This window comes from Alternaria arbusti (assembly GCF_024043155.1).
Source record: "Alternaria arbusti strain BMP 1465 chromosome Unknown scaffold_1, whole genome shotgun sequence".
Taxonomy (NCBI): Eukaryota; Fungi; Ascomycota; class Dothideomycetes; order Pleosporales; family Pleosporaceae; genus Alternaria; species Alternaria arbusti.
The window spans coordinates 726,975-754,551 of record NW_026249941.1 but is presented as its reverse complement, the minus strand read 5'-3'; the positions used below and the strand labels follow the sequence as shown (position 1 = coordinate 754,551).

General features: G+C 51.9%; 8 protein-coding genes across 8 annotated transcripts; 5 read left to right on the top strand and 3 right to left on the bottom strand.

Annotated features, from left to right (window-relative positions):
- Window positions 1–939: 939 nt before the first annotated feature.
- Window positions 940–1,991, top strand: J4E86_000275 (uncharacterized protein; the record flags this gene model as incomplete). Its single annotated transcript, XM_051440850.1, has 2 exons — window positions 940–1,110; window positions 1,194–1,991. The coding sequence occupies 2 exons, from the start codon at window positions 940–942 to the stop codon at window positions 1,989–1,991; spliced, it is 969 nt and encodes a 322-aa protein (XP_051307021.1).
- Window positions 1,992–5,581: 3,590 nt separating this feature from the next.
- On the bottom strand, window positions 5,582–9,081 carry J4E86_000274 (uncharacterized protein; the record flags this gene model as incomplete). The annotated part of the gene is made up of 3 exons (XM_051440849.1): window positions 5,582–8,872; window positions 8,930–8,998; window positions 9,025–9,081. The coding sequence occupies 3 exons, from the start codon at window positions 9,079–9,081 to the stop codon at window positions 5,582–5,584; spliced, it is 3,417 nt and encodes a 1,138-aa protein (XP_051307020.1).
- Window positions 9,082–9,417: 336 nt separating this feature from the next.
- Window positions 9,418–10,221, bottom strand: J4E86_000273 (uncharacterized protein; the record flags this gene model as incomplete). The annotated part of the gene is made up of 5 exons (XM_051440848.1): window positions 9,418–9,615; window positions 9,668–9,713; window positions 9,761–9,802; window positions 9,851–9,977; window positions 10,035–10,221. The coding sequence occupies 5 exons, from the start codon at window positions 10,219–10,221 to the stop codon at window positions 9,418–9,420; spliced, it is 600 nt and encodes a 199-aa protein (XP_051307019.1).
- Window positions 10,222–10,562: 341 nt separating this feature from the next.
- Window positions 10,563–12,932, top strand: J4E86_000272 (uncharacterized protein; the record flags this gene model as incomplete). The annotated part of the gene is given in 3 exon segments (XM_051440847.1): window positions 10,563–10,586; window positions 10,603–10,707; window positions 10,752–12,932. The coding sequence occupies 3 exon segments, from the start codon at window positions 10,563–10,565 to the stop codon at window positions 12,930–12,932; spliced, it is 2,310 nt and encodes a 769-aa protein (XP_051307018.1).
- Window positions 12,933–14,421: 1,489 nt separating this feature from the next.
- On the bottom strand, window positions 14,422–14,646 carry J4E86_000271 (uncharacterized protein; the record flags this gene model as incomplete). Its single annotated transcript, XM_051440846.1, has 1 exon — window positions 14,422–14,646. One exon carries the CDS (start codon window positions 14,644–14,646, stop codon window positions 14,422–14,424), a length of 225 nt encoding a protein of 74 aa, XP_051307017.1.
- A 3,155-nt stretch (window positions 14,647–17,801) lies between these two features.
- Window positions 17,802–20,439, top strand: J4E86_000270 (uncharacterized protein; the record flags this gene model as incomplete). Its single annotated transcript, XM_051440845.1, has 2 exons — window positions 17,802–18,610; window positions 18,750–20,439. 2 exons carry the CDS (start codon window positions 17,802–17,804, stop codon window positions 20,437–20,439), a joined length of 2,499 nt encoding a protein of 832 aa, XP_051307016.1.
- A 1,077-nt stretch (window positions 20,440–21,516) lies between these two features.
- J4E86_000269 (uncharacterized protein) lies at window positions 21,517–23,779 on the top strand (the record flags this gene model as incomplete). Its single annotated transcript, XM_051440844.1, has 4 exons — window positions 21,517–22,269; window positions 22,311–22,430; window positions 22,482–23,142; window positions 23,193–23,779. The coding sequence occupies 4 exons, from the start codon at window positions 21,517–21,519 to the stop codon at window positions 23,777–23,779; spliced, it is 2,121 nt and encodes a 706-aa protein (XP_051307015.1).
- A 1,004-nt stretch (window positions 23,780–24,783) lies between these two features.
- J4E86_000268 (uncharacterized protein) lies at window positions 24,784–26,790 on the top strand (the record flags this gene model as incomplete). Its single annotated transcript, XM_051440843.1, has 2 exons — window positions 24,784–25,734; window positions 25,954–26,790. The coding sequence occupies 2 exons, from the start codon at window positions 24,784–24,786 to the stop codon at window positions 26,788–26,790; spliced, it is 1,788 nt and encodes a 595-aa protein (XP_051307014.1).
- Between the last annotated feature and the right edge of the window lie 787 nt (window positions 26,791–27,577).

Here is a 27,577-nt window from a genome sequence, read left to right as displayed (position 1 = left end):
CCTCCTTTCCCGAACCCACCCTACCTTCGCTCGCACCTACCGACACGTACCCTATGACATACCCTGGGGCAGGCGCGCGCTAACTTTCCTGTCGCACGTTTTCGACCATCAGCTCACGGAAGCGCGCGTAGCACCATGGGGGTATCTGGATATCAGAGGGATGACTGAGGAGAATGGATACTTGGTACCAAGGTGCTGGAGTTTGTAGGGAGGTTGCTTGACACGCGGCGAAGATACTGGGCATATGACTTGGGCTAGGTATCGGAAGACTTGCGTTTGGTAGCAATGCGGAATCCTCTTCTTGCACAATGACGCGTTACATCATGCCTTCTTCGAGCAACCTTTCATCTCTTCAGCAGGGCTGCAAATTGCGCACGCATCTCGACTAGTCCGCTATTGCGCCATGCGCCCCGGATCATACATGAAGGGTTGATACCATGCTTTCGAAAGAGAGACCCTCAAAGTTCTAATGCTACTCCAAGACAGTTCTGCTATCTACCCAAAATTACGTGACGCACTTACCCTTACACAGCGTCGATCAAAGGGCCGATTTCATGGACTGTACCATAACTCTAGAATCCGTAGAAGCCGTAGAAGCCATAGTATGGATTGCGGACAAACGCTCCTGTTATCTGTAAGGCGTAGCCGGCGTAACTGCATGTAGATTACCCCGCAGGAACACCGCCCGCAACAGCCAAGTACAAACGCGCGATGGTCACAGAAGAGCGCTCCTGGCTTCCGCATATAGACCGCCTTGTGGCCTAGATCCAGGTACCTACTCAGAAGACGCTATAAAGCTTGTTTACCTCCGCTATCCATAGTTCCGGTTCTTGAAGCTACTCATACTTTGCCACAAGTCCTACTTCGCGTGCAATCGTAGCTCAAGAAGCTCACCTACTGTTCTTTCTACAAGAAGAGCCAAAAACAAGACAGAGCAAGATGGCGCCTCTCGACGATACTACGCCGGACAACCGATTCGACAGTTTCAATGTTTTCAAGACGTCGTACAAGCAGGTTGACTACCATGATATCGAGGTCGGCATCTTGGTGCCAAAAGACGTGAAGCCAGGCAAATGTCCAGTCATGGTCAAATTCCACGGCGGTGGTCTGGTATGTTGAATCCCACTCTTCGTCGTACCCATTTCGCTAGATGTGAGTAAGAATGACGACAAAGGCCTAACATCACATCACAGGTTGCAGGAGACTGCCTCTACGCCGACTGGATAGGCGCCTTCTTCGTCCCCTGGATCCACCGCACCAACGCCATCGTCGTGCTGCCCAACTACCGCCTCATCCCCGAACACAACGGCGCCGACATTCTCGAAGACCTAAGCGACTTCTGGAAATGGTTCAACGCAGGCGCTGTCGATGAGTTCCTCAAATCCCAGGCTGCGATCAAGGATAGTGGTATTAGTCTGGATTACGGAAAGACTCTGGTAACGGGCGATTCAGCAGGCGGCTACATGGCCTTGATGTCCGCTCTCACACAGCCTAAAGACAGCATCAAAGCCGTTTTCGCGCAGTATCCCATGACTAACTATCTGCGCATCGAAAAGGTCGATGAGTTCTTTGGTCAGCCTTCTCCGCCTGAATCTCTTATCGCCAAGCATCTCGCGGCCGTCAAACCGGGCACTATCGTCACTTCGGGTATCCAGCCGGAAAGGATGGGATTGAGCTATGCTTTAGCAGCTTACGGACATTATCTCACGTACTTCGGGTCGGACGAGAAGATGTGGCCGATTGGGCTGGTGGAGGAGAAGGAATGGTTGCCGCCGACGTGGATTGTCCATGGTGACGCGGATGGGGCGGTTAGTGTGGAGGATAGCAAGAAGTTTGTGCAGAAGTGCAAGAAATTGGGTGATGGCGTTGAGGTTAGGCTGGAGGTTAGATCTGGACAGGATCACGGCTTTGACATTGCGATCAAGGAGGATGAGGAGGCGTGGCTCAAGGAGGGGTTGGCGTGGGTGGATGGGAAGTGGTTGCGATCGTGATTTCGATTGCTCATGGGCCGCCAATTACGAGTGAATAATGATATCATGCCGACTGTTGGCATACGCTTAGAGAGTTGAGGGTGGAATTGCGTCGAAGGCTTGTGAGTGTGATCACGTCAATATAGTAAAAGACTGGATACCCTAAAGCCTACATCAACGTGAAGTCATCTAATTTGCATATTCTTAGGTCAATATAGTCTGCAGACCTGTATAAGGTAAGATGTTGTGGTTGTTATATGAGTCTTTATATGCGTGGACTTGAACTTGCTGTTTTTGGAAAGCCGGGACGTGTGATATTGTTTGCTTATCATTGGGACATGGCGGCGCGAATAGCGTAGAGTTAAGTACATGTTATTTTCTGCGAACGAAGTATTACCACTCATATGATGGTCAACGTGGTCTTCTTCTCGCGAAGCGGATCCCAGTCGATGAAGAGAGGCCACTCGCCGTTTGAGAGACGGTGCTGAAACCATCCGTGTTCAAACATCCCAATTCGCTTGAAGACCCTCTTACCGGCAACGCGTTCAAGGATTAGACCCGTCAATCTTAAGATCTCATGAGTTCCATAGAGAGGCTTAACTCTATATGTGAGTAGAAGCAACACTGTTCGATCGGCGGAATATCCGTTTCTGTATGCGCATCCATCCAGGTAATGGAAATGCAATGGCTTTTCGGTGTTTTTGGAGAGGTCCAAGGGTTGCTTTAGTCGTCGTATGGGTGCCGTGACGCGGAGTTTGGCACCCGACAGTCTACCCATTGGATCTGTGCCGGTCGAATGCGCGACCACTTCTACAACCCTCGCTGCCCAGAGATCCTCCTGCACTCCCCACGCGATGCCGCCCACGTGAATGAGTGGGAACCATACTGCGGCATTTACAGATGCCCATGACCAAGAAGGGGCTGGATGAAGATCAGACGTGGGTAAGTCCTCTAGATGCTTGGATGTACTTACCACGATAGTCCTTTGGTTGAGGTTTTTTGTGAGTCGGGTTCTTCTGGTACCACAGAAGACCGTATAAAAGGTCGCGTACCCATATTCCAGCCACATATTCATCCTTGGTACTGACTTGCCAATATTTCGCAAGTCCCATGAGCGCAGGAAAACGATCTTCTTCATATGTGAGCTGGCATTTCGAGAAGTACTCCACAACGCACAGCCATTTCCTGTATACTTCTCGGATCCGAGCGACTTCGGGTGAGCACTCCTGATCCCTGTAGATACAAAGCTCTTTGTATTTCATATCGTCGTACAGAAGATTTGCAGCACGAAAAGGGAAGCCTTCTCTGCCCCACGGGTTATTTCCACCCGTGACTGGTCCGCCGTGCGGGAATGTCTCGCAAGCGCGAAGTTCAGAGCACTCCCAGTGCAACTTGTCACCGTAATAGATCGATCGGGGACTTAGAAGGCGCTCCTGGAGTACCCAACCGCGGCTCAATAGAACACGAGCCGACATGACAGAATCTGGCTCCAGGTACGATCCGTACGTCCTATTGAACTCCCTGCGCTGCGCCCGCAGCCGACAAAGTGAGACCTGCCGAGGGTCTCGGTTAAGATACAGACCTGCTGATCTCTCGGCAGCTGCGGAAGCTCCTAGATTACAGAATGCGTTGCTGTAAACCTGGCCCATCAATGCTGCTTCTTTGTCCCAATCTTCCGCGTCATTCTGGATAATGCATAAGGCATCAATCCATATATATGGTACTTCCAAAGAGCGCGATATGTCTATCGCATCTTTGAACACTGGCGGGAGTGTGTTTGCATCGATGTTCGCCATCAGCCCCGCGAGGTTAGAGCGGGTTAGCTTTGGCATCTGGTATGCTGCCCATCGATGACTAAGCGTAACGTATCGAACCGATCCAGCAGAGTTCCATTTCCTAGTTTCGACGAGGAATTGGGTATTTGCATTTCGAATGTCTATTAGACGAGTCGGGTTGAAACATGTCGTACGCTCACATCCCGGGAGGACAAGACGACGACGACACAACGTGTGGTTCTCCATGCATTCGCGTAGCCAAGCCCGTACTTGCATCCAACATTCTGGATCGCGCGTGGTTGCTGCTACTGGTTTTGCGGTGGCAGGTATACGTGTCCTGCGGAAAAGATCGTTGCACTTCTGTGTTACTGCCTGGTAACCGTTTGGACCTTTGATGAGACCTCGAAGGAGTAGAACAAATGATGCCACTAATTTGGTTGACTGGTTTGACCAAAGTTCGACGCGAAATCTTAGCGTGCCAGAGGCTTCGGGGTTCTTTTGATTGAATTCATCTTCTTCGTCCTCATATTCCCCTGGGTGTAGGATTGCGCGTACTTGACCAGTTTCAGCGAGTTCTGCTTTAGGCCCGTCGCGAAAAGAGTCGAGCCATTTCAGAATCCAGAAGCAGAGAGGGCATTCCGTGGCTGTGGTGGCCAGGGTGTGATGCGCGTAATGAACTGGAGTTTTGTCGAGAATGGATTCGTGAGGTCTCACCAGAAGGCTTTCACAGGTGGCGCACGGAACATATGACGTCATCCTCGCTAACGAGGTACTTTCTTCGATGTGTCGGGAAGGAACATCCAAACGCGATGAGTGGTGCGCGCAGAAGCAGGAGTATATTCACGGTGCTGTAGTTTCAAGTATTCTGAGTTTTACATGGGCCCCGTGATATCTACGTTTGCTGTGCCGCATCGTACCACAAGCGATAGGCTGTACTATGTAGTGCAGATCATTCATGCAGCACATCCGGCAAAGACCACGACGACGCAGCCCAACGTATCTAAAGGCTCAATTCATGTGCGAACAAGAATAAAAATGAACAACATTTACCAAAGAGCTAAATATCGCATTGTCTGTCTGCATGCCACGATCTCTCTTCCGCTATGCTACCTAACCACCAAATAATATAAACATGGAAAAGGAAGAGAGATAAAGTTGTCATCTTCGTTTTATACAGATTTCGCATCGTCCATGACCACATTTGGGACATGCCGTACCCAGATTCTCTTGGGTAAATATTGCTTTGCAATCACAGCAGTTGTAGTATTTAACCGTAATTCTGCTATCGCTTTGCGTTTCCTTGGCTTGATCTGGATGCTGGCCTGCTGGTTTGTGGTTATTAGAAGCCATTCGGTCGTTTGCGAAGTGGAAGCAACGTGAGGGACGTGCGTCAGATGTGGTGAGGGTGAAGGATGTTGTACGGTAAGCCGACGTGGTGTCGTAAGTAGATCGAGCTGGAATAGTACTTTGAGATGGTATCGCAGGTCGAGATGGTATGTATATTGAGTTGAAATATGCTATCGACGCCGACCTGGTAGTATGCTTTGTGGAGTATAGAGACCACCGTTGAGCGCGAGGAAAAGATTCTTATAAGCCTACATCGTCTTCACAGGAGTCAACCTTCAATGAGTCGAAGTATTGACATGACTACAATGTAGGTCACAGTCGTCAATATTCAGTGAGTCGACGTACTGTGATGACTACATTGTAATCACAAAAGTCAATCTTCAATGCGTAAACGTGTTGTCGGCATCACAGGTACCTATCACTCACACGATATTACTCACAGAATCCATTGAATACCTCCCCACTTCACCGTACAATCGCCTACATCACTCACTTCTTCTTCGAGCCCCTCCCGCCTCTCGCACTCTTCTTCTTCCCCTTCGCGATATCCGCACCGCGGCGACCACCAGCGATCATAACCCGCACTTTACTAACTGGTACGACCCCCACCACCTCGGTCTCTTTCCAGCCCCTTATCATCTCAATCTCCTTGGGCCAAATACGCTCAACATCTTGACTTGTCTTGTCTAGCGCCTTCGCGTCCTTTCCTGCGTGGTCCCAGATGGCGAGAACCTCTTTCACTGCTTTACCGCGTTTGGTAGAGCCAGGTTGAATTTTGGCTTTGTATTTGTAGGTGGAGAGGGCCGACCAGGGTGCGCATACGGGTATGGCGGTGAGGAGTTCGTCGTTGGGTAGGGGGCGGCCTGTGAACGCGTCGAGGTTCTGCAGGTTTGTCTTTAGGACTTCATCGCCTTCGTCGTCGTCTTCCGCGTTCTCGAGGGCGCGTAGGCGTGCTTCTTCAGCTGCTTTCCCTGCGGCTTGGGCACGCAGATGCTGGTCTCGACGCCGTTGCTTGTCAGCTTGTGCTTGCTCTTCCTTCTGACGCTTCTCTTGGGCAGCCGCTTCGGCGGCCTGCTGCCCGGATTTAGAACCCAATAGGCGCATTGCCAATTCACGGTCTTCTTCGTCTTGTGCGGCGTACTTTGCGGCCTGCTTCTTTGCTTTTGCGCGCTTGCCTCGAGGCAGTGGGGCGTTCTTTGGCTTGTTGTTTTGCGTCGTCACTGTGCCGGGTGCTTTAGGCGGACTCTTTGCGCTACCGTCTTCTGCCGATGAGTTGTCGTCTTCATCAGCATCATCAGCTGCAGGCTTTGCGTCAGATGGGACCTGAGGCAAGTCTTGTAGTTGGCCCTTCCTTGCAAGGCGACGTTCCCTTGCAGACAACTGTCGCTTCCCAGTGGACTTTGGCGCCCGCTCAGTATCTGCCACAGAGCCTGCGTCTTCTTGAGGCTCTTCGTTCAGAGCGGAACCATTTCTACCACCAGACATGGCGTACTCGTCATCATCCTTAGTAGCTGCCGGCTCATCCTCATCGTCGGAGTCGTCCTTAGCGTCTGCTGTTCTGGACTGGAGAGGATTGCTCCTTGGTGCCGCAGCCTCAGATTCGGCTTCGCTCTCTTCAGTCTGCTCCATCTTGGCATCGGGGAAGTCGTCTTCTGAATCTGAATCGATCTTGGCGTCTGGGAAGTCCTCATCGTTATCGCTGTTGTCGGTCTTTGACGCCTCTGCTGTCTTCGATTCGTCTGCGGGTTCATTGTCCATCTCCGCGGCAGACACCGCAGTGTCTTGCAAACGATGTTTGTGGTGATTGGCCTTGCTTGAATCGCTAATCTCAAACATCACAGCAAGACCAACGACCAGCTGAGCAGGTGGTAGGAATTCCTTTTTGCCCTTGACATTGAACATGCCAGCAGGAAGAAACTCCCCGGTCTGGCCCGTTTTGCTGACTTGATCGCTGCGAACCCACCAAGCTGACATTACTGCCTTAGAATCCCATGCCTCAGATGAACAGATGCAGAGGTTGCCTGCTTGCGAGAGTGTCGATGGAGGAATGGGAGCGTCAGGCGTATCGGGCTTGTTTTTGATGATCATCGGCATCGCTCCCTTGATATCGGCATGAACGTACACGTCTCCCTTACGTAGAAAGCGTCGGTAAATAATCTCGTTCTGCTGAGCATCTTTACCTCCAAGGACCAGATAGCCGTCAGAGGAAATGAAGTATATGAACTTCTCAAACCATTGCTGCTTGCGCACTGGTCGCAACACCTCCTTCTCCTGCTTCAAACCCTTCTTCAGGTCCTCGTTTACCTTCTTTTCGTGACTCTTCAACGCCCTGGTTGATGCTTGCAGTGTGCGGTCTTCTTTGTCAGCGGCTGTCTTCTTTTGGTCAAAGTACTCGGTTGAGTTCGCCCAAGCAGTCAAAGCGAGGTCGATGTCGATAGCCAATTGAGGCCGAGCGGATACGGCTGGGGTTGGGGCTTTCTTCTTAGGGGCCTCATCTTCATCGTCGGTGTCTTCGCTGACAGAACTTGTCTCATTGCCCTCATCTTCTTCGTCTCCTCCCTCTTCCCAGTTGGTCTCGTCCAGCAGTAGCGTGACCGTATTCTCATGCAGCTTTAGTGGTAGCTTGATGAGCTGTGCGACTGCGTTTCCAGAGTTCTGTTCACGCTCGATCAAACGCGCGATATCAACCCAGTCCATGCCTTGTCTGATCAACCCATTGACAGCCTCGGTAGCTTCTGTAACACGATGTACATTTGCCAATATCGCTTCTGCTTTGCGGAAGTTGAGGTTTTGCACTTGCTGCAATCCACCGATTCGGTCTTCGTGCTCTTTGCGCGCCTTTTCCAGCTTCTTCTTGGCCTGTTGTTCGCGCTCGGTCAACTTTGATTCCAGCTTCTGTCCTTCTATCGAGGAAAAGAACTCATCCACCGCTTTGTTAAATCCGTCGAATTCTAGGAAGGTATAGTCCGAGTTCTCGAATTGCGCTGGACGGAAAGGATGGAAGTCGTCATAAAGGACTCTCGATTTCTCGGAGGCTTCGTCATCGGCCGGAGGTGCGGAGGGGTTTGGCTTGGCGAGGATGAAGCCCTTGATCTGGTCTGGTGTCGTGATCTCGTCCGTGATCTTTCTTGCGTTCTGGAGCACCACGACAAGCTTTTCCAAAAGAGTGTCGTCAGCGAGTACTTCCTCGGGCTTGAGAGTTGAATCGAAGTTTGCGATGTGCAGCGCATGGTCTACCAGCAGAGGCGGGCATTCTGTGATGGAAACGGCGAGTGCCTTCCTCAACGAATCCTTCCCTGCCTTCTTCGCTTTCTTCCCTGTCGCCGCAGGCTGATCCTGTTGTTTATCGACCGCCTTCTGTAGCCCCTGGCGCACTCGATCCTTGGTAAGCTCCGGGGCGCCACCATAGTTCTGTCGCAGGGTGAGGTTGTATTTCAGACCGACCCTGAGCCTTTCGTGTTCCTCGCCTTCGTCTACGTTGCGTAGTAGAGATAAGACATTCAGATCCGCGTCTGTCAAAACAATGTTGCCGCCAGCGTAGAACTCCAAGTACAGCCTGTATAATCCATCGGAGAATTGGAACTCGAGGATGCGGTCGGTGCCGATCTGAGCGATGGATGTGATTCGCCTAGTCTTCAGGTATTTGCGCAGCTTTGCGACAAAGGCGGAAGGCGCAGCGGCTGTGGTTCGCGCATATTCGGTAAGGTGGCAGCGGAAGCCGGAATCGATGAGGAGCTGTTCGCGATGATCGGGCTTGTGAAACTTGATGAGGAAGATGCGCTGTTTGGGTCAGCAGATAATTCCAGGGTGTGTTGTGTTAAGCTATTCCAAGCATACCGAGCTCAAGTCATAGACATTCGTGACTCGCAGTGAGGTGAGTTTTGCGGAGAGCTCGTGGGCTATGACCTATTCACTGTTAGCTAGATGTTTACATTGGGAAACTGTGAAGTGCTCGCCTTGACGTCTAAGCTAGAAAACCTTTGCTTCATGGTGGTGATGTGTGAAGAGTCTGTGGTTAGTGGGGTCGGCGATTGATGGTGGGCTGCGGCGATGACGAAGGTGTGCGAGTAGCGCGTTTGCAAGGGTCATGGGAAAATGGAAGTGGTTCCTGGCCTAAACGCTTACTAACAACATCCTTCACTTTTGCATGGTAGAACTTACACTCTATCCGAGCCGTCAGTAGAAGCTGGATATATTCATCGGGTCTTTATCTGTGCGGTGCGCTACCTACTCTACATGCGCCACGGTCCGGCCATACCAGTCACAATGCCACACGCATTTTATCCCAAACTCCGACAACGCCATGCCCAGCAAACAGAACGTGCCTAAAGGCCTTGCCGTATCCTCTCAGCCAGCTGTCGCTTACCAAACTCCCAAGCGTTCAAGAAACCCTGTTCCGAGAGGTCGATGTTCTTCATCGAGGTCATGTCTTGCGCCGGGGGCTTGCTGACACGCGAGGCAACAATGACGGGGTCGGTTTCGAGGATGATGCCGTCGTCCACTAGCTCGTCTACGGCGAGGGACTATGAAGGTTAGTTGAAGCAAAATATGGGAGTCGTGGCTGCTGTTACGTACCACGAGGTCATAGTTTTCGATCACGGTGCGCTTGTCGACCGAGTTCCTGCGACGTGTTAGATGAGTCGATGAGGCAGTCCGAGGTAGACGTACTTGAGGAGGATGTTGAGAGAGTCTCTTAACGCAAGAACGACGCTGGGCATGTTAGCTCCAGTCCAGCACTCCGCCGTGCCATGACCTTACCTGTATAGCAAGACTTCGTTCTCGTCCGCGCTTCCGACAACGTAAAGCATGACGTCCGACTCCATCTTGAAGACAATGACCTTGCCGTCATATAATATAATGTCCGTCGTCTGCTTGGCCGTCTTCTCTGTGCAACGTGTCAGACGAACAGGCCGGGAGCTTTACAACCACGTGATGTACCCACCCAACAGTCCCTTCTCAAAGGCCTTCTGGTCCTTCACCGTCTTGTACGCGATCTGGCCGGGGTAGTCATTCTGGTGGCCGGCTGGCGGGTGCGGGTTCGAGTAGTACTTGGTGAGGATGCGGGAGCCGTCGTCGATGGCGAGGACCAGGATCGCCTGGACGCTGAAGAGAGAAAGCGGGCGCGACATGGCGGCGGAGGTGTGGACTGGATCGAGTAGGCGTCAATGGGTCGGCGCTGTTGTGGACGCGGTGGGGGGTTTTGGGAGACAGCACAGGTGTCTGCTTGCGGAGAAGCGGCCAATCACGGAGGTCGTGGGCCTGGGCCTAGCGCGTCGTCTGAACTTTTGAGAGGATGCGACTGACGACTGCAGCGGGCGCATCCCGACCATAGAAGCCACCATACCGCAACTATGCACAGAATATCGCGAACTTCACTCGCGTCTCTCGTGTGTCCGTCAGCGCCATTCCTTGCGCCTCGTCTTCTCCGCACTGCTGTACCCGCCGCAGCGGCATCAGTACAGTGCCCGCCATGCCCACGCTTCCAGAGGGCGACGTATGCGACCGCGAAGACAACGAAGACGGCAAAGAAGAAGAAAAGCCTAATCAGGAAGATTGATCACAAACAAGGGAAGTTGGGGACCAGACCCCCCGCTCTATCTGAGGAAGAACAAGAGGTAAGACTCGTCACAACCTGCGGAGGCTGCGCTCACAACACCAGCAACTCCGCCTAGTCAGGAAATTCCGACAAGCCTGCGACCTCCGAGATGTTCAGCATGTCATGGACTGCTACCCCACACTGCTCGCAGCAGGCCTCTTCACTGCCTACGACACCCGGCGCATCACCCAAGTCCTGCACGTTCGCCTACGAAACGAAAACACTCCAGCCAAGCGAGACGAAATCTTCCCATTCGTCCAGCAGGTAGTGAGCGATCTACGCAGAGGAAAGCTCGAGCCCCATCCCTACGCCTACGTCCACCTGTTCGGCATCTACAAGGACTGCAAGCGCTTCGGTGAGGGGTATGCCCTCTGGCAGTGGCTGGTCGAACAGGACGAGCAGCACGTGTCGCAGGCTGCCTATGGTGCAGCCATTGAGCTCATGGCATATGGACGACTTATGAGCCTGCCAGACATGGAGAATCTCTACTCCGAAGGACTGAAGCGCTTCCCTGGCACCTTCGCCGAATACCACCTCTCTCCCGACGCCATTGTCCCCGACCGAACACGGCTCACTACAATCTCCGGCATTCCTACCATTCTCCTTCAAGGTATACTCACGGCACGTATGCTGGCGCGTGATTGGAAGAATGCCTATCTGGCCTTGGACACGGCACTGCGCATATACCCCACACAGACCCCGCCACGCTACTTTGAACTCTTCATGACGGAGAGGCCTATATCCGAGGGCTACACAGCCTTCATGATAGCCTGCCGAGCTGGCATCGCCATGAGGCCGACGCATGTCACTGCCCTCATCACAAAGCTGCGAGCTGCGATGAAAGCCTCACAATCTATGGCCGATCGACTCATGCTACTTCGCGTCATCGCAAATGCGATATATGGGCACCTAGAAGCCGGAGGAAATATTGAAAGTATCCACGTGGGTTCTCTTTTCCGCGCCTTCGAACAAATCTTGCCAGAACCCATCCCGGGTGAAGACTACACTGGAGAAGCTGCGAAGATGCGTGACACCCTTGTTGCCACAGCGCATCAGATGCTGTCTGAGCTGATACAAGCTGGCATGCCACCTAGCCTTCAGCCATTCGAGGCTCTAATCTCCATCTCGGGCAAACTGCGTGTCCCAAGTCTACTGGAAACTACTCTTCAAGACATGGCAGCGGCTGGTCTCAGATTTGGGCTGATTGGAAAAAGAACAGCCTTGACGACTGCTGGCTTGCTCAAAGACAAGAATATGGTCAAGGAGTACTGGTCGAACATTGTGTTGACAGCCGAAGCGGACAGTACACAGATCTCGTTTGAGGACTGGATTACCTTCACCAAAGCTTGCAGAAGAGCTGGCCTCGGCGACTTCTTCCGAAGCCAGATCTTGAAGTTGCCGTATGCCATCAGCGACAGCACCGAGCGCTATCTCATCCAGCAGATCGAGATGCCCGAGACTCCATCAGCACTCCACGAAGTATACCAATACACGAGCATGGAAGATCTAACTGCAGAGCTGGACGCACTCAAGGCTCAGATGAAGAATATCGAAGCTGTCGTCATGTCCGGCCAACCACTCGATCTCCGCAACTCCCCATTGTACATGCATTTGGATCCCGAACATCCTTCTCTAAGCAATACGGGAGATCTGCGGGCAGTATACGACGAGTTTACCCTTGACCCGCATCAGCCACCTCTACCACCACCCGCACCCGATTCACCAGAGCAGCTCCCAATGAGCACCACCGGCATACCTCTAGATGAACTCCGATTCCAGAACTGGGTCAGCATCCACGAGATGATGGACTCAGCCTCAGAATACGAATCTGACCTTAAATACGCCGTCGACTCCGCCATCAAAGCTGGAACCCCACTGCAAGGTACCCCGGAACTCCTGCGTCTACGCAAAGACCCCGGTCCAAAACGAACACAAGCTGGACTAAGTCTGAAAATCAAAGAGCTGAGAGCGAGCCGCCCGGAAGATGTGAGTATCTTTAGGAGAGTCGGATCAGAGACTCCCGAAGGGGTTACTATTTCTAAGCACTTTGCCAAGAATGAGGAGCCAATTGTAGTGGGTGAGAAGGGGGCGCCGAGGATTAGGAAGTATGCTGGGCTTCAGTCGAATCACGATGCTCCTTCCAACTTCCTACGGAGGGCGAAACGCAAGGACGACAATAGTATCGAGGCAGTAGAGGATGCACTTACGGCTGAGATGGCACAGGCTTCGCCGCGAGACAATTGAGGTCGGACTATGGAAGGCGAGTAGTTACCTGGAGCTCCGAACATGGACTTCGCGTTCATCTATGTATAAAATACGATGTACAGATACCGAGCAAGACTGCTGCAGCCTTTGAAGTTTCTAAGACAAGAGGATTAGTCCCTTCGCTCTTACACCAATCCACGATATAGCATTCCAACACGCCGAGTAAAGCGCCGAATGATTTCACGTCCACACTAACCTTCGTTTCACCATGCCATCCATCTCTCATCCCACGAATGATTCAGCCGCTTACAGGTATTTAGGCACACTCACTTCCACCAACGCTCACAAAACCCTGTCATCTTACCTCTCCTACATCCTTCATCCAACACCCAACGCCCACGCCCAGAATCTCAGGTAAGCCCATCCCAATCTCACCTCACTCACGTTTCCCGAAAAACGTTCGCCTCGGGTCAGGCACGGGATATGGCCCGAGCAAAACACCAACTGACCGTGCGATGGGTAGTAAACAGTTTCCGTCAAGTACAAGTACCGCTACGGCTGACTGGGCTCTACCTTGTGAGTCACGGGTGCTGACGAGACGGTGTTGGATGGGTGATGACGTTGGAGTGGATGGAGGATTTAGAAATGGAATTAGGGTTATATCTAGTATATTATTCAGGGAAGATGGTGTGGCGGTAGTTGGGGTAGTTGGTTCACATAGTGTGGAGGTAGTCCGTGTAGTGTGGGGGTAGTGTGAGGTTATGATGTGGGGTAGTAGGGTATTATGATGTTGACTGTAGGCTACTATGACCAGTATGATGTCGTAGCGTAGCATGGGCGGATACAAGCTGGGTTTGGGTATGAAGTTCAGGGTTGATTGCTTGTTCTGAAGAGACCTGTCCGTCTGTTTCGGGAGTGTGGACTAGTGAAGTTTGTTGGAGAGACTGGGGGGTCGTGGTATGGGAGTGGGAAGGGGTTTATGACGTTGTCTGGGGGACACTTTGTGTTATGAGTGAGCTTCATAGTCTGTCGTGACGTCGTTTGATGGATGTGTTGTTTTGCGTGTTTACCGAGTAGTTTCTGATGACGGTGTTCGAAGGACACGTTGCGTTTTACGTGAAATGAAAAGTGTTCAATAATGTCATTCGAGGGATGAGAACGCGTAGAAAATGAGTGTGAAGTTGGGTATATAGTTGATTGATGCATATCTCGTTACCGAATAGTAAAAGCCATCCAGCCTCGCGGCCATGTAGCAGTCTGCCCAGGAACCCACATCTAACTCCTCCTCCAAGAAAAATGTGCCAAAATATAGTATAGTATTGCAAGTTGCCAAAGTCAAAGGGGAATAAGAAGCAAAACAAAGAGTGGTGAAGAATACTGTGAAACCAAGAATCAAGACACGCGGCGGTCAACGCGCAAAATAGCCATGCCGATGTACAACCCGAAGCATCCAACGCCACATCAAGTACCCAAACCAAGCCCGCTAAGTGCAAAGAAGTAAGAAGATGAGAGAGAAGAGCGAGGCGCTCTAGTTCGAGCCTGAGCTACCCCTCCGGCTGTCGGCTGGTGTGCTGGGGAAGCTGAAGTCGACGGGCGATGGCGGTGGCGCGGGGGTCTCGTTGACCTCCATGGAGCGCGAGCTCAGGCTTGATGATGCCTTGAAAGCTGCGCTGACATCGTGACCGAGAGTCGAGTTTGTGAAGATGGAGAGGCGTTGGCGGGGGTTGAATGCGGAGGCTGCTGAAGCGGGCATTTTGGTGGTTGTTCGTGTGATTATATGAAGTTGAAGGATGGTTCGTGTGTGAAGATCGATGTACTCGGTACGTAGACGACGAGGAGTCTTGCAGGGAGTAGCAAGGAAGACTGGCGGGTAAAATGGAGGGTGTCCGGAACAATCGATTAAATAGTTCGCAACGGAAGCCGAAAAGCTGGTACGGGCCGGAAGTATTGATGCGCTGGTGCAATGCAGGGTAGGAAGTGCAAGTTTCGCTCGGGGGAAGGCGCAAAAGATATGTGATGTGCTGTCTCGGGCTGTGACAACAACTAAAACTTCGGGGGGCTGACTCGGTTACGAAGACGGGGGTGTGAGCCTAAGGAAGGGTGAGTCAGATTTAATATATCAGGGTAGAATGCGCTGAGGGCGAGGGGCTGTTTGCGACAGGGCTGATGTGTGGTTTGTGCGTTGGCCATGCAGGGCCGCCAGATTTGGCGGAGCCCCGGACTTGAGGTGCTCGGGTATGGGGAAGAGTGTTGCGTGGGGGGCTGGGCTTACTTTTTGGTAGGTGCGTGTCACTGGGCGAGGCGTGTTACACAAGTTCGGTGTTGTAGAAGGCTCGTGTGTGAGGAATGCTTTGGTGGTGTGTTTGAAAAAGGCAAAGAGGTTTGACGTAGATGTGGTTTTTGAGTGTCAAGTAGTATTGGGCTTTGGGCTGAGTTGTACTTTGCGATGTGTTGGAGAGGGCGATACCGCGCCGAAGGGGGTAGCTCTCTTATACAAGACGGAGTACAAGACCAAAGTACTGATACGATCGCTATTCACCGCCGAAAAGACAAACCCTGACTCGCATCATTAGCCAGGGTAGTAACGGAATGTCGGAAGGGCCATACGTTTTGAGCTAAAAGCAAAAGTATAATCAGCAATCAAATGCGGCGGCAACACGGGGAAGCGGACGGTTGCAACTCCTTGCTTCGCAACCATCGTTGCACCTGGCGCGCAGAGTCCACCCCACGCCCTGATCCTGTTCCAGGGTCGCAGAATCAAGGCTGTTCTGAGGCGTCCTGTCATCATCGACGTGTCTGAGACGATGTTCTCGAAGCGAGGATGCGACAAACAAGGCGCACAAACCCTCAGGCCTTCTGCAGCCTCCTACGCATTCCTCGACGGCATCAGGAGCTTGCTGGGTAAAGAAAGGATGCCTATCGCTGTATCGTAGACGGCCCGAACCAGCAAACCAATACCTTGCGATACACGGCGGCGGTCCGCGGGTAGGAGCCGACAAGCGTATGACGTGGGCCAGCAAGACACCACAGTGTCCTTTGGGCGGCTGTCGCAAGCAAGGCATCATCAAAGCCGGACCGAACAAGTCAATTCTCTGACCGCTTGTCCGATATGCAAGTGTATGCACATCCCACGCGAGGGCTTGCGGCAGAGCAAGATGGGGTAAGTGGAGCTTCCGGGCTGCATTCCCCGGATACCAGCAGGCTGGGATTCGCCCACTCGAAAAGGAAGACGAGGCGTCTGGAACTTTGTCTCTCCACCTTTGATCAGCGGGATGCGCATTACTGCTTGATTTCTTGATGCCCATCCAGGCATAGCCTTTGGCATTCGCAACGGCTTTTTCTACCGCTTATCATCGACTCATGCTCCCTGTGAGTCGGACACACCCAGATAGGCAAGCCGTTTTGGGTTGCGACGCGGAAAATAATCTCTGCAATGCAACGGTTGCCCGGCTGGAATGAGGCTTCGAGAACGCTGTTGGAAGGACGCTCGAGCCGACAGGTGTCACGACCAAGGCGTCACTGACGTTTGTGCCATCGTGCCGCCCCTTTTCTACCGGTCGAAATTGCGGCAGAAGAGTGACATCTCAGATCTCAGACCTCTCTCCGTCCTGCGTTGGCCGCCCTGCGCAAGGCTAATCCAAGTTGTTCTCGCCAAAGGTCCAAGGAATCGCTGATCGAAGACTGATCGAACAGGTTTGGCGCCGCATAAACTCGTGTCAGCGCCAGTCGCGTTGCGATCTCGATGCGCGACGCGTCCTCTGCAAACAGTTTTCTCTCCGCATCATCCGAACCATGAGTCCATGTTGTGGTTGAATATATATCGACATTATTACCGGGCGACTATTCCTGGCGCGAACTTTCTTTGCTTCTTCGTGTCTAGCAATAGCCTGAGCCAAGCTCGCCTGTCATGGCATCATATTGTCGAGACGCCGAATAGGAAGCCATGGAAGCCGCGGGTTAGACGCGAGCTAACGCGACCTCAACGTCGTTTCATCGTTGGTAATACGACGTAGCCATTGCTCTTTGGCAACATCCGACATGTTTCGTCCAAGCCTTATCCTCGCCGCCCGCTTTCCCCGGACTGGCCTATAGCCTGATCTGGGGAAATTGATCCTCGTCCTTGCCTTAGCCCTTGGTGGAACAAACTTCCCCCCGCTATACTGCGCAACGTTGCTCACCCGGACCACGGAGGGCAAGTCGTACGATGCCGCGCCGCGTCGCGCATACGTAAATTCGTGTCGCATCCGAAAGCGGGTTGTGCCATTAGCGAGATGGTGGTTTGGAAATGTCGCTGTGGTTTCCCGATCGTCTGCAGCGTCCCGACGATATTCCGCGCGTTATCTGACCGACTGTTGAAGGGCTTTCACCGCAACTTGATCGACGACGCGACGAAAGAAAGTGAGAGAAAGTGGGATAGATCGTAGTCGGGGTGTAAAGAGAGGGGAATGAGGCTTCGCGTCAACAGGCACACCTTCCTTGGGTGGGTTCTGGTAGTCGAGGGAAGCGACACCTACAGGGACCACAACCGACCCTACCCGCTGGACTCACTTCAACCACCAAACGTCAATAGTGATCGATTCTGATATGTTTGCTCTGGTAGACGATAGCAGGTAGAGACATGTAGCTTTGCGCAGTTAGCTCAGCAGCATGGTCTTCGCCATTGATGCAAGACCATGTCGTCGCGTTGGTGAGCGCAGTGATGTAGCGGTATGAGAGCGCCCGCCTGGCGCCCGTTTGCTGTCGCGAGTTGGAAAAAAACCCCCCTCTCACTTGCGCCTTTCCGTGAGAAGCGGTGCTGCAGCCTAGAGTCGTTCTCTTCTATGTCTGCGCACAACGATGCAATCTCTCTTAATCTTCTCGCCTCTCTTTTGGAAGCTCTAAATCTTGCAGCACCATCGCACATCGAGCATGGAGTCGGCCGATCAGTACCGGCAGTGGCTGCAATCTCTCAAATCTTTGCCCGAACCCGAAGCCTCGGAGACACTGCGCCAGGCGCTACTCAAGGGTACAAGATCTGGCGGTCTTACATTCACAAGAGCAGGTATCTTCCACTACTTCGACCACGTACACCATTTCTTCGGCTGCCCAGAAGACGATCCATGCGACAACGACAGACAGAAGGAACCGTTATGCTGGGAGAAAGCTATTATGGCCCCAGTGGAGCACATCGTCAATGCAGAGTGCGATGCTGTGGTGGTTAACCTTATCATTTGGACAACTCTGTGTTTCATCATCATCAAGTTCGAAGGTGAGATTCGTGCGCGTTGGCTCAAGAAGTCTAAGGCGCAGCGGAAAGCGATCCTCGAGAAGGCTTGGCCAACACAGCTACCAAAGAATCATCGCCCCGATATCGACAGGTCCGTTCTCAATGCGTGCCCGCACCAGAGGCATTCGCATGGGCTGGCGCAGTACGCCTTCCCCTATCTCAACCTCGAGGACCTCACCAAGCCGAACCCACTGCTCATCCTTCTCAACGCACGTGGCCGACATGCAATGTGGAAATTTGCCTTTCTAGATTACGAGTTGGCCCCTCTGATACACCTACGGCCAGCGCTTCTGGAGAAGACAAAGTTTACTATGGGGCTCAACAACCTCGGATACGGCCAGGTCTACGAGTGGGATACGGAAGCAGAGGCCGCTGAATCGATGGGTAGAGGAGATACCATACATCCTCTACCTGGCTCACACATTGTGTGGATGCAGACGGCCATACTTGAGTTCCTTCTGCTGTGTTGGCGAAATCTTGGCGGATAACACTATGGTACAATCAGCTATCATCAAGCGATCGTGCGAAGAGTTATATGGGCTGTACAAAGATGCTGCAAATCCGTCCGAGCCTCCAGCTTTGACTTGCAGCGATCAGGATTTCACCTCGCTCAACGCCATCGTACGAGAAGCATGTTATCGGGTGCCTACATTAGCGGATCTCGGCCGACTTGAAGCACTAGTATCTGCATGCCAAAACGCGGCTGAAGATCACATTTGGCTGCTCCGAGAGGATCCGGGATACTTTCGAGAGTTTACACTTGAATACAAAGAACATCGGCCGGAGCTACTGCCAGGTATTCGTTGCAAGCAAACACATAAGAGTGCGCGCGACGAAGTTCTTTGGCCTCGTGTGTTACATGGTGTGGCCACCGACTGCTACATTGACCTGTTCATGTGGAACGAACTGCGACAACATATGTCCGAGCTCAACCGCTTCAGGTTGCTATACAAAAACGAGCTTGGATTTGAGAATTTTGGTAGCAATGAAGAGCTCCCAGAAGACTTCTCAGAGTCACTTGTTGAAGCTTGGTCTTTTCTGGAATTCTTCCAATTGGAAATCATACAAGAGCTGAGGGTAGCCTGGTCATCCTCTTTGGAAATTCGCGCTTATTTCTCTCAAGAATGCGATCACAGTGTTGAAGATATGGTGGTGGGCATCAAATTCACCGGCAAAGGTAGTTGCAAACGAGACAAAGAACTGGAGCGTGTTTTCACTCTTTTCAAGTATCTTTGGGAGCCGCCTGTCCGACAGTCGTTAAAGGTGCACACTCTGGTGGAAACACTGGACAATCTATTGCAAAACAATGAGCGAGCGAGAAACTTGACCTCCCCGTTCGCAGCCTCACTCCTTTCCAAGCTGTCCATAGTCTCGGAATGTCTTCGTCAACTCAGCTTCTTCCTACCATGGGCAAAGCGAGTTCAGTACTTAGCCAAACAGCGACAGACGGAGCTCATAACAGCCTATGCTATCAACCTCTCTAGGTGGCAATCAACGTTGAACACAACCTTCGAGGGAACCAACCTCGCTGATCTCGGAAAGCCAGGCGCAAAATTCCGCTATCCGATCAACAAGCGCCGAAGCAGGATGAACGTCGAAAACCTCAGGAGTGCGGAGGCGGCCTTGGATGCGTTCTGGCATGCCGCAGACGTTCGCTTCAGGGAATGTACCGGTACTACGCCTCACGAAATAGTCTCCAGTTTGATTAAGGAGCGTGAACTACAGCGCACACCGCTCTGGGTCGAGCCCGACGATACTTCGGAGCCATCTACACCCGTCGAATACGTATACATTCCAATATCCAACGACCTCCACGACCCTACAAGGCAGGTTACCGGCGCATTTGACAAGATCAACCTGAGCAATACCAAGAAAGCAAAATCACACGGTCTGGCAGCCCTCAACACCGAACATGGTCACGAGAACAACCTTGACATGCCAGCTACTCCCGCCATCATCGACGAACAACCGACCTTCCATCTCGATAAGCGCGCACACAAAGTCTTCAGAGTCCTGTTCCATTCACCACTTTCGCGCGACCATCCTGGTGATATTCCCTGGCACGACTTCCTATACGCCATGGTAGCTACTGGATTCGCCGCGCAGAAGCTGCAAGGCTCCGCCTGGCAGTTCACCCCGCGAAACCTAGATGTAGAGCAGCCCATCCAGTTCCATGAGCCTCACCCGACACACAAGCTGCCTTTCACATGGGCTCGACGCTTCGGTCGGCGTCTTGCGAGGACGTACGGCTGGAGAGGTGATATGTTTCAGCTCGCTTGAATATCTCTTCCTGAAGGATGATGTAGAGGAAACCCTATTCGTCGCACTTGTGTTGGGGCGTCATTCACGGTTACGGCGTTCATAGACTCTGGGTCTAAGAATCTTACTCAAGATCTAGACAGATGGTAGACGGGTCGATGGGTCGATGGGTCGGCGCTGGATGGGTGTAAGGTCAAACATTATGCTAGAAGAAATTACGTAGGCATGTAATCATCTGTGGAGATATCGGACGTCAGTAGCTCAATGTTATCCTTTCCATTATTTGGCCAGTTCTCGGTGACTATCTGCATTGCGATGACCCTAAACGCCCCGGAAAAGTGATCTCGATTTACCTGAAGTACCATTCATGGTGACTGCCATCGGACTGACTTCGTACTACCTTGATGAGTGCCAGCGCCAGCGGCACATTGTTGACGGCAGTAGTCCGTTACAAATTGACATTGCCATCGAGTTCAACGCACGCGAAGCTGCTGTGCCATGCACCTGAATTATCTCTACGCAAGGCGGAGAGAAGGATTCAGATGCAAGTGCAAATGAGTGAGCCTACTCTATTTTGGGGCGTGTCAGAGTGGGGCCACAGTGGGCCAATCACGTCGGTCTTGCTGTCTGCCATAATCGCCTAGCGTTCACGGGTAAAATTAGCTCACCACCTCACATTACGGCACGGAACCTCATCACTTTCCCCCCACTTCATCACTGACAGTAGGTGTCGCCGCCACAAGTGTGCATCGGTTGTCATCGATACCGGTCGCAGATTCATTGTGCTTCATTCAAATCAGGTCCAAAGCGACCTCATCATGGATAGTGCTCAAGACAGGTATGCTGTCATAGCTCCTAGGCGCAGACTTCTACGTTTGAACATGGTCTTTCTTTGGACATAAAGACGGCGAAGTAAAACTCCAAGTATAGCAGAATCGCAATCTCGAGCGTCGCAATATGTTCATAAGAGCGGGCACACATTGAACTGTTGCTATCTTCCATTGAGCCATCTCACATCTCAAAGATCCCACGATCTTTTTACTACCAAACTCCTCCATACATTTTGTCCCAAGAACTTTGTTCCATCAATTTCACATCATGCGCTTTCGCTTCTTGTTCCTTGCGTTGATACCAGCGGTCATTGCAAGTCCGTCTCCTGACGGGAACAACAGGGAGGTCGACATCTCTTCGAACGTGGAACCAATTACAGCCACTGTCTTCGTATACCCATCCACCGATGAATTCAGTCGTCATCGCCAGGATGAAGAGACTGAGTGCAACTTAGAGGCTTTCTACGGAGATCGTGTCGTAAAAACCCAAGATTCCAATGGAAAGCCGTGTTGGAAGTTGTCCCTGATCGAAGGCGAGACGGTTGATGATCTCCGGGGTTGGAGCGACCTCGATATTCCCGGTGTGGGCTACGAGGAGCGGAAACTGAGATTCACGAAGAGGAAGGTACCTCCAAAACCGACAACGTGGTGGGCTGTGGCCAAGGATCCAGAGGACACCGAGGCGAATGCAAAGATCTTCGCGTATCTCAAAACCAAGACCAAGCCTGTAGAGGATGTCTATGAGATCAAGTCTTTTGGAAGGCTAAGATGGGGCCCGTTGCATTTGAGTCCAGAGGGCATTCTGGAAGTGGCACAGTATCCCAGCATCCTCCCGGAATTGGATATATCACAGCCGCTCATCAAATGCCGAGCTGTTACTAAAGACATTTCGCACGGTTTCAATCTCACTGAGAACGACGAGGTATCATCACCATTGTACGACACAACAAAGATGATCGAAAAGATCAATCACTTGGAAGAGACAACAAAGAGCCACGAAGGATTTGATGGAGGACAGCAGGTACGAGTAAGTGTTGTAAAACTTTGAGATCACTGCGACAGCTGACGAAGCTTCCTAGTGGCTTGGGTGGTAATCTGAAAAGCTTCATCTACGATGCCAACGCGGGAAAGGGCACTTGGATATACATCATTGACCAGGGCGTGGCAATTGGCGTAACTAATGTCAGTAACTCTACTGTCTGCCTCTCGATTACGCTGACTTAGACGCGCCAGGGCAACCTCAAAGATAAACACGAACTCATCGTCGATGTAGAGGACATTCTACAGACCGAAACGTCAAAAGCGAATGGGCAGTCAAAAGAAACGGACGACGATGCACCGCCTGACGGTCAGCCTGGAGAAGGCTCACACGGTGCAATGATGGCTTGTAAAGCTGCAGGACAACGATATGGCATAGCTAAGCAAGCTAAAATCGTTCCTGTCAAGATACTTCATACCACCAACGATCTCCTCGAAGGTCTGAAGCTGGCTTTCGCCGACATACGCGACAAGGATCGAGCTCTCAGCAGCGTTGTCGTGGTTTCCCAAGCCATTACCGGGTCAACTACACGCGAACAAGCTTTGCAAACTAAGCAAGGAAAAGATTTTTTGAACGCAATCAACGATATTATTGCACTTGGCACACCAGTCGTCCTTGCAGCGGGTAATGAGCGTGATGCAGAGGAGGGCACGCGCGAGGACATCGATTTGCTGCCGCAGGTTTTGGAACATCCGGATATGACGCCCATCATCAATGTCGGTGCCGCGACAATCTCGGGAGATCGAGTCAAAGACTCGCAGGGTGGACCTCAGCTATCTGTGTATGCGCCTGGCAACCGGGTTATTTCTCTTACGAGGGACAGCAGAAGTGAAACCTTCCAGGGCACCTCCGTCGGTGAGCTACTTTGCCCGTACCCATGATAGGATCGCTAACTATACATATAGCTGCTCCTGCTGTTGGTGGACTCATTGCGACATACTTAGGGATGGAGGATATCCCTTCCGAGTTCCGTGACTCAACCGGAATTGAGCGAGTCCAAGCGATTCGTGAATACCTCAAGTTAGACAAGTCAAGCTGGGTGCATAAACCAGGGACCGAGGTTCGCATGATCTGGAACGGAGCAGACGAAGACGCACATCGCGTCAGATTCGATTGTTACCCGGAGGTCAGTAGCGAGGATGACGGTACCGGATCCAGTGACTGTCTTGAATACATACCTGCAACCCCGCTAGTTGTTCCGGCTCCCGAGCCAGAGTCCGTATCGGCTGGCTGCAGCGTCAAACCGTCGTTCGGTGGTGGGGAGTATACTGTATGGGGGGCAGGGTGGGCAGACGACGATGGCGCGAGACTAAAGCAAGACCTTGGTGGTGCTGGCGGCGGAGTCCAAGACTTCGTCTTCAATCGAGGTGCCGGAGATGGAGGACGTGAGTGGACGGCTACATTCGTCGGCTTGTTTGAAGCTTTGGATGCTGAGGGTGTCATCGATGCTGTTGCAGGTCATGGAGTCAACGTGGTGTGTGCTGCTGCTTGAGCATACGATTGCTCGACCCAGCTGCTCCGTTTTGGAAAGTTGGCAAGCCCTTTTCTTTCTGTCTTGCTTTGATCGGTATTTTCTTCGGTCATTATCTGGGGTATCTGGGGCGATTGCTTTCATTCTAAGAGAGACAATTCCCCTGTTCAAGTCATGCCTAGCAGCGCTTGCACTGCGATTGCTGTTGCCAGGGTATCTGCCTTCGTCCTTGTTTGCCACCTCTGTAAGAATGACTGAACACTTCTCTTTGGCGTGTTCTTCTCGATTATACACAAGCGCCAATAACTATAGAACTAGTGCAAGATCAGTTAAATTATCCACCCCCTCCGAGCAGCGGGTCGCCCTCAGGAGGGGTAGACGGCGCTGTTGTCGTAATGCAAGGCCGCCACCTCTTTGGTGCCTGTCGAATTCACTATCACCCACAATGTGTATATCTACTCGCTTTAAGAGTCTTGGTATTATATACATAACGATCATCAAAATATCTACCCGGTCATTGACAGAAGATATCTCCCACTGCCAGTGGCCTTCACGAAGGGCAAATAGTCACTCTCAACATGCCCACTTCCGCCCCAACCAGGAGCCTGAACGAGATCCTCGCTATCATTCACAACCCCAACTTGACAACTGGCTAACCCATCGGCGATATCACGTACTACGCTAAGAACCTTGGAGCCGAAATCGTTCACAAACAGATCCAGCTACGCAACATCCTGTCGCCACAGTCTGGGGTTTTCGCAACACGCTGGGCTGCGAAAAGAGCGCACCAACGAGTTGAAATACTCCAGCGAGTATACCCTGATATTCCCAGATGTCATCGTCCCGAGTGCTTCGGCGAGGACGGCTACCACTCCCTGGTGGCCTTTTCTGGCGTACCCTCTTTGGAACGAACTCTACCGTTCATCAACCTTGAGGACTTGGGCGACAAGACAACACTCTCAGCTCTAGTCGAGTCTCGTAGTCGTCAGCCGCCTCATACTTTTGCCACAACCCAGCGCTTATTCATGCCTTTGGGCTTTACGGACGATTATCGCGCGCCCTCACATGTGGTCCGTCTCTCTGATAGTAACGAATACGGCGAATCAGAAGAGTTTGAGAGTGTTACTGAGGCTATAGACTTTGTAGACGATGGACTTGGTTTAGGCCTTGGCAATGCTCTTCAAGTTCTATGCGCTCAACAGACTCTCTACACTTTCCTGCTCCAGTGCGTTCAGATTATCTTGTCGGATCATCTGAGACTACTCGACACTGAGATTGATGACCCAGAGCCTGACGCGCTGATCATCGTTGATGAAGAAGATAAGGACGTTGGCTTCTCCGAGGCTACCGCTATGACACCTTACCGTGGTCGCCATGGTCTTCATCTACATAGACTACGTCGCTGGACGTCGGACGCAGCTAACACGGCCAAGGATGAGATCTGGCAACTTCGCGAAGATCCATCGCAGTTCGAAAAAGCCTACATTAGTGCTGTCGACCATGACGTTGCTCAGGTGGTCGATCGCTACGGAAAAGCGCATTCTAATATCAAGAGCAAAGACTTCATCGCTAGCACCCTGAACGTTCTAGTGGCTCGTCATCACCGACGGTTGGTATGTTGGGATCAACTTGACGCTTATGCTCGGCGTATCGGTGAACTTTTCTCTCTCCACCCGGAAGGTGTGCGCGCTTGGTCACTCGAACCCGAAGAACTCGTGGAGGCTATCCAGTCGTTCCATGTGCTACTCGAGCTCATGAAGCGAGACGTTCTCGAAGAAATGAGTCAATATTCGGCTAGCGGAGAACTTCGATCGCAGTTTGTGAGGCTTCCGCTGTCAACCGGATCACACCTGTCAGCACACAAGAACTTCATGAAAGATCAGAACAAGAAGGAGATTTGCCTTCTTCTTCTTCAGGAGTTATGTGGTGAACTCAATAACAAGAGCGAGCATATCATGCCTTTCCTTGAAATCCGAGTACGTCTTGATATTTTAGAGACTTTCTTTCAAAAGAAGCCCAAATTACGAGACCTGCTTAGCACGCCAATCAAAGAGGCCATTGCACGGCTCTCGGTTCTGACGGAGTGCTCACATCTCCTTGAACTCCAATCGTGGAACTTCAAAGTCTAGAAGATGCTAGCAGTGATCGAAAGCGTCAAAGCCAGGGTCAACTCACGTGTGGCTGAGCCCTTGCAGGTGTGGGACCGTGTCCTCGTAGCGGCCATGGATACTGGGTTTATCACTTCCCCAGAACTTGGTGATCCTTCCGATGGAAAGTTCAGGTACCCTTACGAAGAAAGCAGACGGAAGAAGAAGGCAATTGATGCGCTGCGTAAAGCAGAGGCCAATTTAGACAGGTTCTGGAGAAGCTTTGATACGGATTTTCGGAACCGATCTGGAGGAGAGGACCAGGAGACTTTCCGCCGCCTTCTCGAAGAGCGTGGTGCTATGCGGCGAACAAAAGCGTGGGTGAACAATCGTCCCGAGAAAGAGACCGGTCACCTCTCTGCGGAAGATGTTTTCGAACCTCAGCCGGTATCTCAGATCTTCCACGACCCATCGAAAGAAATTACGGGAAACCTGGATAAATTTGCCATAGCAAAGAAAGCAAAAGACAAAACCCGTGGAACAGCTGCCGCCGTGCCCGCCGACGATCCTGACATTGAAGATGAGCCCGCTCCCGATACGTTTGTCGATCCTCTTCGGCCGTGGACCCGTCTCGGAGACAATTCATATAAGGTTCTCAAAACGCTATTCTTCATTCCAGATGAAGACAAAGTACCAGGAGTGACCAAGTGGGCTGCTTTCCGTACGACGATGACCCATCTCGGCTTCTCCGCTGAACAAATGCAAGGTTCTGCGTGGCAGTTCACTCCATCGGAGCAGCTCAGACAGGACAGAGGTCTTGACAGGGGCATCTGTTTCCATGAGCCTCATCCGGGCAACGAGATGTCGCTTGCCATGATGCGGACGTTGGGTGCAAGACTGACTCGCGCGTATGGTTGGGACGGCTCGATGTTCAACCAACAATAAGGTTGTCGATATAAACAACACGCGGTTTGTTATCTTACACCAGCGAGATGTACGCTATCATCAATCTCGCGCGATGAACGAGTTTCACTCAAGATGGCGAGTATCCTTGGCCGCAGGCTGACGCAGACTTGCAATCGGGATAGCATCATATTCGTACTCATGCGAGTGGAAAAACTCAGCGTCCATCTCGCGAGACAAATCTGGAAAACCGAATTGCGGGTAGTAGTAGGTTACATTCGCACACTAGGTGTGACGATGTCTAGCATCTGGTCGCGGTGGAACGCGTTAAAGCCAATGAGATCAGCGCAATATAGATGTGCAACATGCGTCTGGATGGCGATGTGACAACTTTTGTTATAGTGTTTAGCTTACCCAAGCCCTCTAAGACGCCTGTATAATTGAAGATAGCCGGTAGAAGCTTTCGAAGTCGTATGTTGTATCATGGCTCACGAGATCGTCGATCGACAATTCCACCCTCTGACGCTTTCCCCTTTGGGCTCTAGCGCTGACGCTGACCCCCTGTGGAACCTTGGCATCTCCTCCGCACTTCGCGACTTCCGTCTTGTCGCATACAAACAGATCTCTCTCGCATTATTACTGGGCAATCACAGCCCGCATCTTATATGTCTTAACGGCTTCCAAGACTAAGAGGCTCTGCCAGGTAACCAACGGAGATTGGGCCGCCATGAGTGGGTCGCCGGGCGTAACGAGGCTATGCTGCTGATTGTGACCGCTGCATCTGCGGCGCGTAACATGGAGCCAAGTCTTCCTGGGGTTACTATGGTTG